Source organism: Podarcis bocagei, assembly GCF_964188305.1.
Source record: "Podarcis bocagei genome assembly, chromosome: 10".
Taxonomy (NCBI): Eukaryota; Metazoa; Chordata; class Lepidosauria; order Squamata; family Lacertidae; genus Podarcis; species Podarcis bocagei.
Window position 1 is genome coordinate 60,669,866 of NC_138135.1, and position 17,150 is coordinate 60,687,015.

General features: G+C 41.8%; 1 protein-coding gene across 13 annotated transcripts in view; it reads right to left on the reverse strand.

Moving 5' to 3' along the window:
* Positions 1–17,150, reverse strand: part of CADPS2 (calcium dependent secretion activator 2) — a 356,172-nt gene that overhangs the window by 222,662 nt on the left and 116,360 nt on the right. For all 13 annotated transcript variants that reach the window (XM_081211433.1, XM_081211428.1, XM_081211431.1 and 10 more), the window contains exon 3: positions 9,772–10,104. In XM_081211433.1, coding sequence (XP_081067559.1) covers positions 9,772–10,104 — 333 coding nt within the window. The remainder of the gene's footprint in view (positions 1–9,771; positions 10,105–17,150) is intronic.

Genomic DNA, 17,150 nt, shown 5'->3' on the forward strand with positions numbered 1-17,150 from the left:
AACGGCATTGCACACAAGGCAGAGCCAAGAGATTTATCCAGCTGCTTCTTTTTGTTTGTTCTGAGGGCTTAAACTTTATGCCATAAAGGGTGATTTTGAATTCATGTGGCCAAATGAATGATATCGAAAGCATAGCTCAGGCACTAAAAACCGAAGAAGAACAGGGTCGGTTGTAACTGAAGATTTCAATGCCCCTTTCTCAGTATACGACTCTCTGGACTCGGTCCTGATGGTACAAATGGAACCACTGTAATACAGTACCCCAAAATCCCATTTCCAGGAGGATAACATGGTAAAAGATATCAAATGCTGAAGAGAGATCAAGAAGCAGGAGTGAGGTCACATTCCCCCTTGTCTCTCTGCAAAGGTCATCCATCAACGAAACCAAAATTACTGGAAATCGTTGAAATACAAATATGGCAGAATCTTCTAATACAGGCATCCCCAACCTGCGGCCCTCCAGATGTTTTGGCCTACAACTCCCATCATCCCTAGCTAACAGGACCAGTGGTCAAGGATGGTGGGAGTTGTAGTCCAAAACATCTGGAGGGCCGAAAGTTGGGGATGCCTGTTCTAATGAGAATCTGGTTTGACATGGAAATATACTTTCCCTTCCAGATTATAGATGACCTTGATTTTGGTGATGTAAGAAAATATCAATAGATTCTGCCATTTCAAGAGCACACCTTGGGTGTTCTTACTCATAGGATGAGAATCATTTGAAATACAGCCCTGATCACCCAGGGTTCTCAAGAGAGATGGGCACGTCGGTCAATTTCTGGTTCTCTTAATTTGTCATCTGGTCAATCTTAATTCCGGTTGCCGAAATTTCCTTGCAAGTTTGTGACTTTTTGACAATGTTCACGAAAATGTATCAGCTTTTTCATGCACATTTCTATGAATATACTCGTTTGTGTACAATTCTGCCTACGATACACATATCTGCAGGACCGCTTGGCTCAATCTAATGCATCTTTTATGTTCTTTTCATTAATATATGCATTTTAATGCACACTTTACCCCAGCACGTGTATTTCTGCACACATTACTTGAGCTGGTGAAAGGCACTGAAAACATTTGGAGAAGTGCAAACTCTGAAGGAGGCGGTGTTCCAGTTTGCGTGTTGTTTCAGAGAGTGCAGGTTAGGTAATTTTGCCGTTAAATGAGAACTGAATGAAAGCTTTCCCCCATCATAAATTCTAAATTACATAGGGAGTCTCTGCACCTAGAATACAATCCCTGCGACAGATCTTCCCTCGGGGTGGGGGGTGGGGCAGGCAGGAACGTCACAGAGGAAGTGGGGCTTATTTTACTTAGTAAAATAATAATCAAGAAATACTTCACTAGAAAGAAAATACCACAACATAATGTTTTCATTTGAGTGCCTTCAAAACATGACTAAACCAGCACAATTCCGAGCACAATTCAAAGAGCTGGTGGTGACCTATAAAGCCCTAAACGGCCTCAGCCCAGTATACCTGAAGGAGCGTCTCCATACCCATTGTCCAGCCCGGACACTGAGATCCAGTGCTGAGAGCCTTCTGGTGGTTTCCTCACGGCAAGAAGTGAGGTTACAGGGAACCAGGCAGAGGGCCTTCTCAGTAGTGGCACCCACCCTGTGGAATGCCCTCTCATCAGATGTCAAAGAAATAAATAAACTATCTGACTTTTAGAAGACATCTGAAGGCAGCCCTGCTTATGGAAGTTTTTAATGTTGATGTTTTATCATGTTTTTAATATTATGTTGGGTATAAATATATTGAATAATAATAATAATAATAGCTATGTATGTAGCAATGAGAGAAACTCTCTGGAAGCTGACACTATGAGAGATTCAGCCCAGCATTTCACCTCTGGAGAAATTTTACTATTCTGTCAGACCTCCCTCATCACACGAAGTGTATAAACAGGAGAACAGATCTTCTTAAAAAAAATTGTCACAAACATAACGTTAGCCTAGTCTATTCTGTTCTTGCCGCCGCCAGAGCACACAGCTTTGTCGATTTAATTAAACCAACCATAGCAATGAAACTAATCCAGCCTAATCTCCTAAAATCCATAATAATGGAAAACAGGGTGGATAATCTCTGCTTAAAATGAACACGGATGATCATCCCAAGACACCAGCAAATTAGTTTCTCCAATTGTGTACTTCAGTTTGGAGGAAGCCTGTGACAAATATCATCAGCATAATGTTTGGGTAGCTCCTCAATGACCAATGTAACATTTGTATGCATCCTCACCTAATATCTTGTGTTTTAACTGATAAAATTTGAACTTCAATTAACATTAAACTATTTGTTTGATAATTGCCTTGATTTTCCCTGCAAAAATAATCAACAAATATGATAAAGGTAGCCTTAATGCTTCCTTTATATTGTGTTTCAAAATACGTGACCACAGGTAAGAGTTTTGAAGCATCAAAAATTTATCTGTAACTTGAAAAAAGTGTTTTCTTTAAAAATATGAATCCTTTCCTCCCCATCTGCGGCAATACTTAAAATGCTAATGTTTCATGGGCAAATGTCAAACTTATGGGGCTGATCATTGGAAACTATGGGGAAAAGGTTTTCTGGCAAATGACTGATGTTAATGTGACCAATGTAACGTGACAATTCATAGATAGTCACCCACAAATAAGTGCCTCCAAATCAAGACCCTATGCATTCACAAGGGGTGTGTGTGTGTGTGTGTGTGTGTGTGTGTGTGTGTGCTAAGAATCTCAAAGAAGAGATTAAAGTGAAAACATATCCATTTTTCTTTTCACTTGGCACAAGTTAGAAAGCAGGTGTTTGTGTGACCAATGTAACATGCTCATCCAAGTTAAATTTTACTTTCCTAAGTTCATCTGATATTGTTCCTAACATTAAATTTATCATCAGTTCACCAAATAAGATGGCAAAACTATCAATACAATAAATGGTCATTAACCTATTCTCTGTTTCCTTGGAGAAGCCTTTAGCTGAACTTTAGGGGGAAAACAGGTATGTCATGTCATGCTTCTGGTTGTTTATATTCACATGTAAAATGCCATTTTAATTGTTTTTAAGCTTGTTTTATGGTTGCAACTATTTTATAATTGTGTATTTTCTTGTTGTAAGCCATCTTGGGACCTTGAGGTGAAGGATGGGCAAGAAACCCAGTAAAATAAATAAGTAAAAATCCCTGCAACCACTCACCTTCTGTAATCAATAACGTTGTGGCCTAAATTCTGCCAAAAACCAAAACTAAAATTTGAGTCATGTGTGAATTTATTTAGGGGGGAGGTCTCTGGGTCTGAACATGCAAATAGCAACCCTATATATTATTATCAATTCATACCTAGAACAAGAAAGCACTTTTCATTCACATGTTGACCCTCCTCTTAAAAACAACAACAACAACAACAAAAGCAGGCAGAATAGTAGTAAGCAGAGAAAGTTATTGCCAAAGGCCCAGTGGTAATAACTCTAAAACTGTGGCATCAAGTCCTGCTATGCTGAAAAGCAACATCAACAAGAAAATTTGGATGTGGGGAACAGCTCACAGCAGCATTTCCTCTCCCACCTTCTGTCACAGCAAGCTTCTTAGGTTCAGAAGGAAAAAAACACACAACCCACACACACCCTTAAATCTGCATGTATTTATAGCGCCTCTTTTCCTTCAGTTATACAAATCAAGATAATATGCTCCAACTTTGGTGAAGTAAATGTGAACTGCATTAAGGACATCACGTCTGCACAGTGCTGACCCCAGATGCCCGTCAGCTTCTGTAATTTCCTTGTCATCTTCTTTGGCGATCACTCGTAGCCAAGTAAGATTGTCTTCCATAAACACAGTTTTAACGCTGAGTCCGTAAGTGACTGTGGAGGCCAATTCTGGATCCACACGTCCTTCCACAGTGGGGACATAGGTTTCTGGGCAGGAGTAGATCACAGTGAGGGTTTGCCAAATGTGCCTTCCTCTTAGCGCATTTCTCCCTTTTGTCCTGAGTTTGAGGGTCTTCAAAGCCCATGACACCTTTGGTAAAGGCTGTTCTACAATTGGAGCGCTCGCAGGCCAGTGTTTCACAGTGTTTATACTACTGTACATTTTTTAAGATTTGCCTTGAGAGAGTCTTTAAACCTCTTTTGTTGACCACCAGCATTACACCTTCCATTTTGAAGTTTGAAATAGAGTAGTTGCTTTGAAAGACGATAATCAGGCATCCGCAGAACATGACCAGTCCAACGAAGTTGATGCTGAAGAATCATTGCTTCAACACTGGTGATATTTGCTTCTTCCAGTACACTGGCATTAGTTCACCTGTCTTCCCAAGTGATGTGTAAAATTTTTCTGAGACACCGTTGATGGAACCTTTCGAGGAGTTGGAGATGGCGTTATAAGTGGCCCATGTTTCACAAGCATACAGTAAGGTTGGTAGTACAATAGCTTTGTAAACAAGCATTTTGGTTTTTCTGCGAATGTCCCTCAAACACTCTTCACTTCAATCGGAAGAAAGCCGCACTTGCGAAGCTAAGGCGATGCTGGATTTCGGCATCAATGTCGGCCCTTGTGGAAAGATATTCGCCCAGGTAGGAGAAACTGCCTTGTAACAACCACAGAGCACACATGTCTGACCCCCCCCCCCCCGCTCACAGGAACATCCTCCATTCATGGCTCCTTCAGGAGCCATTGGTTAGTCAAACCACATTCTGTGATCCCAAGTCCGTGCTTTTGATCAGGAAAACATGCTCATGACATCTCATGCCAAAGGCAACATCAAGCAAACCCGTCATGTAGCTGCGGCGCTGAGACTTCTTAAACCTCTTCCTCTGGTTTAAGCAAGCAGCACAACTGTAGGAACGCCACAAGCAGTGAAGCCTCCTAGCCGTACAGCACAGGAATATGTGGATTTTCCAGGTGGAAGGTCAATAGGGACAAACTGAACACAGGCAGTCAGAATAAATCACAGCTTTCAAAGCCTCTGTGTTGTGGGTTGCTTACAAGCGTTGACCTTAGCTGTGTTTCATGATGAGGTCAGCTAGAATTGGGACTTAATATTTGGCTTCATATGCATTAAGAATTTGCCTTGATCTGTAAATTTGTCATCTAAAATTAAGGATCTGGGAAAGTATTCAAGTACGATGGATACCATATGAAATTATAACTGGCATGGGAACAACAATAAATACCAGGCAGAACACACATTTCCCTTGCTAAGGTCAGCATTCAGTAGCAAATAAAATAATCAATTTTGCTGAATGTTGAGTCGGGTAATAATTTAGGAACTGGTACCCTAATGGGATTGGGACGCAGGTGGCACTGTGGGTTAAGCCACAGAGCATAGGACTTGCCGATCAGAAGGTCGGCGGTTCGAATCCCCGCAACGGGGTGAGCTCCCGTTGCTCAGTCCCTGCTCCTGCCAACCTAGCAGTTTGAAAGCATGTCAAAGTGCAAGCAGATAAATAGGTACCGCTCCGGCAGGAAGGTAAACGGCGTTTCCGTGCGCTGCTCTGGTTCGCCAGAACCATGCTGGCCACATGACCCGGAAGCTGTACGCCGGCTCCCTCAGCCAATAAAGCGAGATGAGAGCCGCAACCCTAGAGTCGGTCACGACTGGGCCTACTGGTCAGGGGTCCCTAATGGGATAGTCCTTTGATTCAAACAGAAAACAGAACAAAACACATTTTGTTCTTGATTGTATTAATTTAAAACCTTGAAAATGAAAAATTTGAACAAGACAAAAAAACCACAAATTGATTAGAAACTAGATTTCAGGGGCCAGCTTGATGTGCCTTATCTCACATAAAGGTGAGAAGAGGTGTTTTCATTTAGCTGGTGATATATCACAATGGTGAAAACTAGATATCGTCCAGCCCTAACCCCCACAAGGCAGGTTAGGCTGAGAGACAGTGACTGGCCCAAGGCCACCAAATGAGTTTCGTGGCTGAGTGGGGATTTGAACCCAGGTCTCCATGTCCTAGTTTGACACTGTAACCAAAATACCAAATTGTATCTCTATGCCAGGCACTCCCAAACTCGGTCCTCCAGATGTTTTGGGACTACAATTCCCATCATCCTTGACCACTGGTCCTGTTAGCTAGGGATGATGGGAATTGTAGTCCCAAAACATCTGGAGGACCGAGTTTGGGGATGCCTGTTCTATGCTATTCTCCCTCTCAGGAGAGATGCTGGTCAACGGTCCTCAACATTTCTTCACATTAAATAAATGGTTAATTTGAGAAAATCTATTTGTTGCTCCACAGGAAAACCAGGATAGCTTAGGAACAAATTCAGATACCAACAGAGCAGGGTGGATTTTAAAATACAGTGGTGCCCCGCAAGACGAATGCCTCGCAAGACGGAAAACTCGCTAGACGAAAGAGTTTTCCGTTTTGGAGGTGCTTCGCAAAACGAATCTCCTATGGGCTTGCTTCGCAAGACGAAAATGTCTTGCGAGTTCCTGCGGTTTTCCCCCTCCCCCCCTTTTTCTAAGCCGCTAAGCCGCTTATCAGCTGATTCGATCAGCCGATAAGCCGCTAAAAGCCGCTAAAAGCCGCTAATAGCGCTAATCCGCTAATCCGTCAATGGGCTTGCTTCGCAAGACGAAAAAACCGCTAGACAAAGAGAATCACAGAATGGATTCTTTTTGTCTTGCGAGGCACCACTGTAATACCATCTACCTTTCTTTATCATTAAGCAGTGGCTTCTTGAACCTGAAACCAGAGTGAATCCAACTGATCATGGTTACATTATTTTTACAAATGGGTGGCTCTGTGTTCTACCCATTTAAAATATTCTCAATTTTAGCAGGTGCTACAAAGTTGTCTGGCAAACTTTCCACACCCAGCTGACACATGTATACTCTGGGTCCTGAGATCCTGGCACAGTACTGAAGTAAAAATAAATAAATACATAAAATGAAGAGGTGTTTTCTAGAAATATTGGACAGGTAGAAAATTGGCTTGTTATTTTTATTTCAGATGTCTGGACGGAATAACAACTTCAAACAATTTGCCCCCCAAGCTGAGTTTAAATTCCAGCCAGGGAAATTGGGCAATATATTCAAGCGACACAAAGCCCAACATTCAAATTTGGACTCCTGAGTTCCAAATCTAACACTTCAGCTTCCAAATATGATCCCAAAGCATACTGCAATCTGAAACAATTTTCTGTAAAGCCACAGTGTGTGCCACTGCTAGAATACTGATAATAAGCATTCTGCTTATGGGACGGGATGCCTGACAAATCGTGTCCTCCTACACACACCCAGAGATCACCTTCTGACACTCCTCTCAGGTTTCCCTCACCAGAAGTAGCAGCTACTAGAGAGCTCTCTGTTTGAGGAATGCCCTCACCAGAGATGTGTCCCTGGAGCCTACAGTGTTGCAATTTTCAATTTTCCAAGTCTTTCCAGTTGTAAACAATTTTTGAGTACTTGTTCAGATCCACACACTGCCTTGCCGGGTCTACCTTGGGTGCATCCTGTTGCCGGCTTTGTTTTATTTTAGACTGCATGCTTTTAGGCTTTATTTGTATATCTTATGTTCTTATGGGTGTGTTTAGCCGTGTGTTTCTTATGGCGTGTGTTTACTTGTAAACCCCCTAGAGAACGTTTGTCTATTGGGAGTTATATAAATATTGCAAAACAGAGAATATTGCCTTGAGAACTCTTCCCAAGTACTGGATCTTTGCAGAATACCAAGTAACCAAAAGAATCAATCACAGCATTAGATGTCAAATATCACTCCTTCAACCGACAAAAGGTTTGATCCTTGTGTGGACAGGCAATAAGAGAAATAGCTCTGAGACTTCCACTTCCACTTAGAATTACTTCCTTTATCTCTCTTTGATCAGTAAAGGACCCCTGGATGGTTAAGTTCAGTCAAAGGAGACTATGGGGTTGCGGCGCTCATCTCGTTTTCAGGCCGAGGGAGCTGGCGTTTGTCCACAGACAGCTTTCCGCATCATGTGGCTAACATGACTAAACCGCTTCCGGCACAACAGAGCACCATGATGGAAACCAGAGTGCAGGGAAATGCCATTTACCTTCCCACTGCAGTGGTACCTATTTATCTACTTGCACTGGCGTGCTTTCAAACTGCTAGGTTGGCAGGAGCTGGGACAGAGCAATGGGAGCTCACCCCATCATGGGGATTCGAACCGCTGACCTTCTGATCAGCAAGCCCAACAGACTCAGTGGTTTAGAGCACAGCACCACCCACGCCCCAATGTTTCGTGTAACACACCACTGGTTTCCAAACATATCCATACCTGCTCTCCTCCTTCTGTGAGGTACAGGTGTCAGAGGTCTGTCCATTTTGGGATATTCCATCCCCACCCCAGTAAACCTATATTCCATCCCATATTTTACACAAAGGGCCCCCAATTCTCCAGAAAGGCTTTCTAGTGGGCTTCAAGTAGCTCAAAGGGGAGAAGATGGAAAACCTCACTTCCATGAGCCCAATGGTGCAAGCCAATGAAAATTAATTCTGAGTTCCGGTAATTTCACACTTAGGAGTCAGGCCACAAACATCATTAGACACAATCCATTTGGAGACCTCCAAGATTTGTCAAATGCCCAGCAGAAACTATTCCATACAAATGATGTACTGTGCCAAGATTTATAGATTTACAGACCCTGGCTGTTTCTCCACCCACCCCAATACCTCCCCGAAAGTCAAAATTAAATCTTCACCAAACAGAAATTGGACCAGACAGTCTAATCCCTTTCATAACAAACCCTATTCTACAACTTATCCTAGGCGATTTCAGAAATTTCATCGTGAAATGTTTCCATGGCAATATGTAGATGCCATTAAAATACCCAAAGATGGCAAATTTCGTTCCATCAGTGAGAGTGTGCAGAAAATGGTCATAATGCAAAGCATCAGAATTTAAATTGAAGATAAAAAGCTAGACTAGGCAACGCATGGGAAAGTTGTGGAAGACAAATATAAAAAAAAAGTATACCCAGAAAAATGTATTGAAAACACAACGGACTGGAAGGCACTCTTTTTAGTACAAGTATTTCCCATATTATAGGCTGACTTCTCCAATTTACTATTAGCAAGATAAGATCAAGGGGATTTCTATTGATGTTTTCCTTACTGTTGTGTTACACAAGGAACTTAGATCATCAGCATTTAAAGGAAAACAGATCACTATTAAAATTGTCTGCTCAAATTGTCTGCACTTGACTGCACTCCTAGTTGCCATTTTCATACTCGCAATGGAAAAACAACTACTCAGAAAGAGAGAAGCAATTATTTCTGAAACAGGAAAAATGGAACTATATGAAAATTATTTCTGAAGCAAGAAAAGTAAAGAAAAGAAATGTATGACAATCAGCTACAGATAGATGCTGCACATGACTTTTCTATTCCTGAGTACACTTGGCCAAAATAACACCGCCATTGATATGTGGCACACATGCAGGCAGAGAGGATGGCTGAAAAACACACACAAGCACAAAAATAGGAAGGGTAGATGGAGAGAGATGCAGACACAGCTAAAAAATTTGGACTGACCCTCACCAACTAACAGCTCATTTATGCTGTTGTGAACAGATAGTCTTGGTCTGCTGCTTAGGCCACATCTGTCCTGTACCTTTAAAGCAGCACCACAGCCATGGCTTCCCCAAAAGAACCCTGGGAACTATAGCCTGTTACGGGTGCTGGCAGAAGATCCGTAATTCCCCTCACAGAGTTACACATCTCAGCATGGTTCAACAACCAACCCCTCTTCCCAAGACAAGCGAAGGGTCAACCTAAGAAGGAAAGGTCTACAGAACTGAGATGAGCTCCTTACTTGGCAGGCATTGTAGATCAACTGATGCTCCAGTTTCTTGATTCCCAGAATCTGCTGGAACATTTCATAAAGCTGCTCTTTGCTCAGAATAAGTTCTGACACGGCACTTAAAGCCATCCTGTTGGGCATTTTGCTCAAGTCCTCCTCTCCCCTGCAAATTGCGTCGTATTTGGCTATCCAAGAACTCAGCACAGTCTCTTTGCTTAATCCATCGATTTCAGGCAAACTCCGAACCCTCTTTTCTATGTTCTTCTTAAACACATCTCTGAAGTCATTCGCCGAGCATCCTCCACTGTGGACCATCCTGGCAACTCGATCACTCCTGAGAAATACCTTTTTTTTTAAGAAAAGAAAGAAAAAAGTGGAATTAGGAAAACAAGCACGTAAGAAGAGTTTGGATTTGATATCCCACTTTATCATGACCCGAAGGAGTCTCAAAGCAGCTAACATTCTCCTTTCCCCTCCTCCCCCACAACAAACACTCTGTGAGGTGAGTGGGGCTGAGAGATGTCAAAGAAGTGTGACTGGCCCAAGGTCACCCAGCAGCTGCATGTGGAGGAGCGGGGAAGCGAACCTGGTTCACCAGATTACGAGTCCACCGCTCTTAACCACTACACCACACTGGCTCCCAAGCCAGTAAAAGCATGAGTGTGAGAGAGCAAGAAAAGTCACCGCTAACATGTCACCCTTGCTTCAGGATAATGGTTCCAACTACTACACAGGCCAAAGCCTGAGTAGCTGAAGCCATTGCTAAAACCTACCATTTACAGTGGTACCCCGCAAGACGAATGCCTCGCAAGACGAAAAACTCGCTAGACGAAAGGGTTTTGCGGTTTTTGAGCTGCTTCGCAAGACGAATTTCCCTATGGGCTTGCTTCGCAAGACGAAAACGTCTTGCGTTTTTTGCAACTTTGTTTCCTTTTTCTTAACACTGTTAATACAGTTGCGACTTGACTTCAAGGAGCAACTCATAGAACGCGGTGTGGTAGCCTTTTTTGAGGTTTTTGGTGATTTTTGAAGCTTTTTCAAAACTTTTCCGACACCGTGTTTCGCAAGACGAAAATTCACTAGACGAAAAAACTCACGGAACGAATTAATTTCATCTTGCGAGGCACCACTGTATATGGAAAATAAACTTGGCTATAGGGAATGTCGCAAGGAATACAGCTAGTCAAGTTGCAGTTACATGAACTGTTCTCTTCCACATGTATATGTCCCTCCCATGAGGCATGGAGAGTACATTCAGGAGCACTAAAAGAAAATTTAGCCCAAAGGCATCTCGCAAATGCAATGGACACTGTACTTCTTCTTCCCTGCTACAGCCCTGCTTGCCAAAGTGAGAAGAGTTAGGTCAAACAATACTTTGCAAAGATTGCGCGAAGCTCCCTTTCTACAGAATTTGCCAGATAGCTCAGCCCAGTCCACAGATCATTTCGAAATTGTGTTTATTTCAATGGATGCTGCAGTGAGCTCCTCATTCTAATGCTCCAATATACCTTTGAAGGATCAGCTTTAACATCTCGCTAAAAATTCCACCCAATTCCCAACATTTAAAACCAGCCAGATTTTCACTCCAAATATCAACACTGTAATTCAGGTGCTTAAGGGGGTTGTGTTAAAATAATGCAGTGTATCTTGTGAATACTTTAAGAAGTGCCAAAGACTCAACATCCCTTTAATAATACAACACCTGCAACAATTTTCACCTATTCCTTTGCACTACAATTGGTTTTGCTTGTTCTCAGCGAAAGCTTCATGTCTCCAAAATCTACTTGACTAGATTTGTGATGTCCATTTACCAAGTGACCCCATATTGGCCAGATGACCAGTTAAGGAAGTAATGCTCTCATTGTCTTTTAATTTCAGAATTATGATTCCTTTCCCATAAAGTAACTACACAATCAGCAGTTGAAGAGAAAGCAACATAACACAAAATGCAGTTAACTTTTTTCCCTATTCAAAGGAGACTGGCAATCCCTCCCCAAACCGCCCCACAGTCCACCCTAATATGTCCCTTATTGCAAGAAAAAGGATTAAGCCAGCTGAAGAGAGATGTATGAAGCTGGTAAGCATCTTTACGCTCCAGGCCCTGAGGTACAGTGGTGCCTCGCAAGACGAATGCCTCGCAAGACGGAAAACTCGCTAGACGAAAGAGTTTTCCGTTTTGGAGGTGCTTCGCAAAACGAATCTCCTATGGGCTTGCTTCGCAAGACGACAATGTCTTGCGAGTTCCTGCGGTTTTCCCCCCTCCCCCCCTTTTTCTAAGCCGCTAAGCCGCTTATCAGCTGATTCGATCAGCCGATAAGCCGCTAAAAGCCGCTAAAAGCCGCTAATAGCGCTAATCCGCTAATCCGTCAATGGGCTTGCTTCGCAAGACGAAAAAACCGCTAGACAAAGAGAATCACAGAATGGATTCTTTTTGTCTTGCGAGGCACCACTGTAATACCATCTACCTTTCTTTATCATTAAGCAGTGGCTTCTTGAACCTGAAACCAGAGTGAATCCAACTGATCATGGTTACATTATTTTTACAAATGGGTGGCTCTGTGTTCTACCCATTTAAAATATTCTCAAATTCACAGCCCTGTAGCAGGTGCTACAAAGTTGTCTGGCAAACTTTCCACACCCAGCTGACACATGTATACTCTGGGTCCTGAGATCCTGGTTTTTTTTCCTCCCCTCCTTTTTCTAAGCTGCTAAGCCGCTTATCAGCTGATCCGATCAGCAGATAAGCCGCTAAAAGCCGCTAAAAGCCGCTAAAAGCCGCTAAAAGCGCTAATCCACTAATCCTTCAATGGGCTTGCTTCGCAAGACGAAAAAACCGCTAGACGAAGAGAATCACAGAACGGATTCTTTTCGTCTTGCGAGGCACCACTGTACATAAAATAAAAACATGCCAAGTTGCTTAAAAAGCTTTCCCTTTTGCCTGTCCTTTGGTCACCCTGATGTCACAAGGGACTTTTTCTAACATGTCAACAATCTGCAGTTTATCTCACCATCTGCCATAGGAAAAATTGTTGGCTTCCTTCCAGAAGAGGGAGACAGCAATGCTTTCGTTTTCAAATTACTGTTTGCCTTTGACTAAACCCACAGAGCCAAATCTAGCTGGTTATGCAGCAGTATCACGGCATCACTCCTGTTCACAATGGGATCCAATCCAATTCATAATGTGATCACCCAGGTGAGTAATCCAGGAAGAAGAAAGAAGCAGAAATAGGAAAGAAAAATACCATGCAAAAAGTGTGTGGCAATTAAGAGGGCTTTGCAGGTTGCGAGGTATGGGAAGAACTTTTCCACATCAATATTGGCTGGGGAAGTTTTTCCTGCCGAGCTCCCCCAGAGCTACTTTTATCCCCCAAAACTGAACTGCAAAAATATTTTCTGCAGACCTAGTAACAAGCCTATCTGTTCAGTAGAAGAGCAGAGTAGCACTTTAAATTAGGTGCTGTATATGAGTTTCTGTAGGTAATAATCTCCTTCATTAGCTGCAGAAATGGGTAGAAGCAGAGTGGGATAAGTCAGCTATCAGCAGATAGAGAGAGGATATCCCATTTTCATTTACAAAGATATCTAACCCCCCCCCCCCAAAAAAAAAGAGTGGTATTAAGCTCAGCATGCAAAAATGGAGGATAATAAGGGCAATCTGCATCTCTGTAATGTGCATAAAACCCATAGTCACTCTTCAAAGGCAGATTGCTACAATCAAATTCTAGTACAAGTTCTCGTTCCGCTATCATATATTCCATTCGTCCCCAGAACTGATCATCTATAGAACAGCTACCCTGAAGTCTGAATTTGTTTCCAAGAAGCTTAAAATGCTTACCAATAGGCTTCCTAAAGGTTTTTGGGCCTTTATATTTAATATATGTCCTATCAGCCCTTGCCTTAAGGTTTCTCTGATATATAATGTCAGAGGGCACTTAATACACATTATTAGTTAAATCGTATTAGTTGACATGAATTGCACTCTTGAGGCCTCTTATTAGTACATTGCTGCTGTTGATTAAGGGTCAAAGTTAGCATCTCTGTCTGTTGCAAGGCTTGGTTTCTATTTTATTTTTTTAAAAAAATTATTGAACAATTTCAACATGACAAGTTATCAATCCATTTAATCAATTACATTATTTTTCCCCTTCCCCCCATCCCTCCCTCTCCCTCCCACCAAAGACTTCCCTCAGCTCCCCTCTCTGATTTCTTTGCACATATCACTCTCTGCTTATTATAAAATTGTACATATATTTATTTTGTCTGTCATATGTTCCCCTAATAAATTTGTGGATGTTTATTCAAAACCTGCCGAGGAGTCCAGTTCATTTTGTTGTCTTTTTAGATAATTTGTAAAAAGCTCCCATTTTTCCTTAATGTCACAGCTGTCCTGTCCCGTAATTTGTATGTCAATTTAGCCAGCTCTTCATAGTTCATCAATTTTTCTTCCATTGTTCCTTCATTGGGATTTCCTCCTTCTTCCATCCTTGTGCAATCAAGACTCTTGCCGCTGTTGTGGCATACATAAATAAATTCTTTGTTTTTCTTGGCAGGTTTTGTCCTACAATCCCTAACAAAAATACTTCTGGGTTGTTGTTTTTTACAAATGTCATTTTAAACATTTTTTTCCAATTCATTATATATCATTTCTCAAATTTTTTTAATTTCTCTACATTCCCACCACATATGATAACAAGTACCTTCTTTTTCCTTATATTTCCAGCATATGTTTGACCCAGTTTTGTACATTCTTTCTATTTGTACTGGTGTGATATACCATCTATACATTATTTTCATATAGTTTTCTTTCAAGAGAGAACAATCTGTAAATTTCAAATTTGCTTTCCACAGTTTTCCCCAGTCCTCAGATTGTATATTATGTCCAATAGCTTGTGCCCAGGTTAAATTGGTCATGATCGCAAGGCTTGGTTTCTAGCTACAAATCGAGTGAGGGTCTTTTAAAAAACAGGCAGCTACGTTTCCCTCCAATTTATTTATTTAAATAATGTTTCTTCTTTAAGAACGATTTTTATGCCACCTTTCCGAGTCAAGCGCAGGCAAGGCAGCTCAGAACAGGAAAGCATTATACAATCACTAAGTTAAAATCACTAAGAGAAAAAAAATCAGTAAAATTGTCAAGATTTAAATGTTTAATAAAAATTTCAGTACGACATAAAACACTGAATTAAGGGTATTTCTCCATGGCAAAACTTAACACCATCCATAGAGGAACCCAGGCTATGTATTGTGTGTGACCCGCTAGCTGTTTATTAAACCAAGGACACTGGGATGGGTGATATTATTCAACTCCTAGCAGGGTAAGATTATAGGTGTCAGGCCATGGTCTGAAGAGCATAACAATGGAATGAGCCAGCTTGATAAATCTATGAGGCTCTGGGCTCAGTCAGTGTCCCAAGAGAGACTACCACCATGAAAGATATCTGGGATAGAAATGTAACAAACTATATGACTGCAATGCCTTGTACAGCCTGGAGATAGGACTCTGGTCATTTTGAGTGATGTACACACACACTATTTAGTCACTAAGGGCATCTACTAAAGTTCCTCCTAGTTGTTTTGCAGAGGGCAGAAGCACATCTTGCAGTAACCAGAAAAATGACATTTTCTATTGTGATGCAATGATTTAGATAGAATAGTCTCTGCCCAGAAATAAGGCATGTGCTGATGAAGAGGCCATTTTGACGCATGGTGGAAAAACTACTCATTACTAAGGCCCTTTGCTGGTTATTGACACTAGGTTACTGGTAATTTTTTTTAGCTACATGTTATATTGACTGACAGTGCTGCTGGGTTTTATTGATGTTATTGTATTTTAATGGATGTTATTATAAACAACCTTGAGAGTTTTCATAATAGGAGATTCAAAAAAAATTTATCATATAACTAATATGGAGTTAAATATATTTGAGGGTGTGTGTGTGTGTGTGTGTGTATATATATATATATATATATATATATATGCTTTCGTAGATTTTCACGGGTACAGGAATGTAGGTTTTGGTGTCTTCGGGTGTCTTCCCGTGTAAGAGTTGGGGTGTCTAGGCGACGTTTCGACGAGGTCTCACTCGTCATCTTCAGGCTGGTGCTTTCGGCTTCTTGTTACTAGTAACAAGAAGCCGAAAGCACCAGCCTGAAGATGACGAGTGAGACCTCGTCGAAACGTCGCCTAGACACCCCAACTCTTACACGGGAAGACACCCGAAGACACCAAAACCTACATATATATATATATATATATATATATATATATATATATATATCCATCCAATCTTCAGATTAATATGGAAAAAGATGAAACGGAATTATGGAAAAGCATGTGTGAAAGTGAGACAGATCAGAGACACTAAATTTGTCCGTCGACCGCAGCAAACTATGGCAAGTTCTTAAAGAAATGGGAGTGCCTGATCACCTCATCTGTCTCCTGAGAAATCTCTATGTGGGACAAGAAGCTACAGTTAGAACTGGATATGAAACAACTGATTGGTTCAAAATTGGGAAAGGAGTACGACAAGGCTGTATATTGTCTCCCTGCTTATTTAACTTATATGCAGAATTCATCATGCGAAAGGCTGGGCTGGATGAATCCCAAGCCGGAATTAAGATCGCCGGAAGAAATATCAACCACCTCAGATATGCAGATGACACAACCTTGATGGCAGAAAGTGAGGAGGAATTAAAGAACCTTTTAATGAGGGTGAAAGAGGAGAGCGCAAAATATGGTCTGAAGCTCAACATCAAAAAAACTAAGATCATGGCCATGGTCCCATCACCTCCTGGCAAATAGAAGGGGAAGAAATGGAGGCAGTGAGAGATTTTACTTTCTTGGGCTCCATGATCACTGCAGATGGTGACAGCAGCCACGAAATTGAAAGACGCCTGCTTCTTGGGAGAAAAGCAATGACAAACCTAGACAGCATCTTGAAAAGCAGAGACATCACCTTGCCAACAAAGGCCTGTATAGTTAAAACTATGGTTTTCCCAGTAGTGATGTATGGAAGTGAGAGCTGGACCATAAAGAAGGCTGATCGCCGAAGAATTGATGCTTTTGAATTATGGTGCTGGAGGAGGCTCTTGAGAGTCCCATGGACTGCAAGAAGATCAAACCTCTCCATTCTTAAGGAAATCAGCCCTGAGTGTCACTGGAAGGACAGATCATGAAGCTGAGGCTCCAATACTTTGGCCACCTCAGGAGAAGAGAAGACTCCCTGGAAAAGACCCTGATGTTGGGAAAGATGGAGGGCACAAGGAGAAGGGGATGACAGATGACGAGATGGTTGGACAGTGTTCTCGAAGCTACCAGCATGAGTTTGACCAAACTGCGGGAGGCAGTGGAAGACGGGAGTGCCTGGTTTGCTCTGGTCCATGGGGTCACA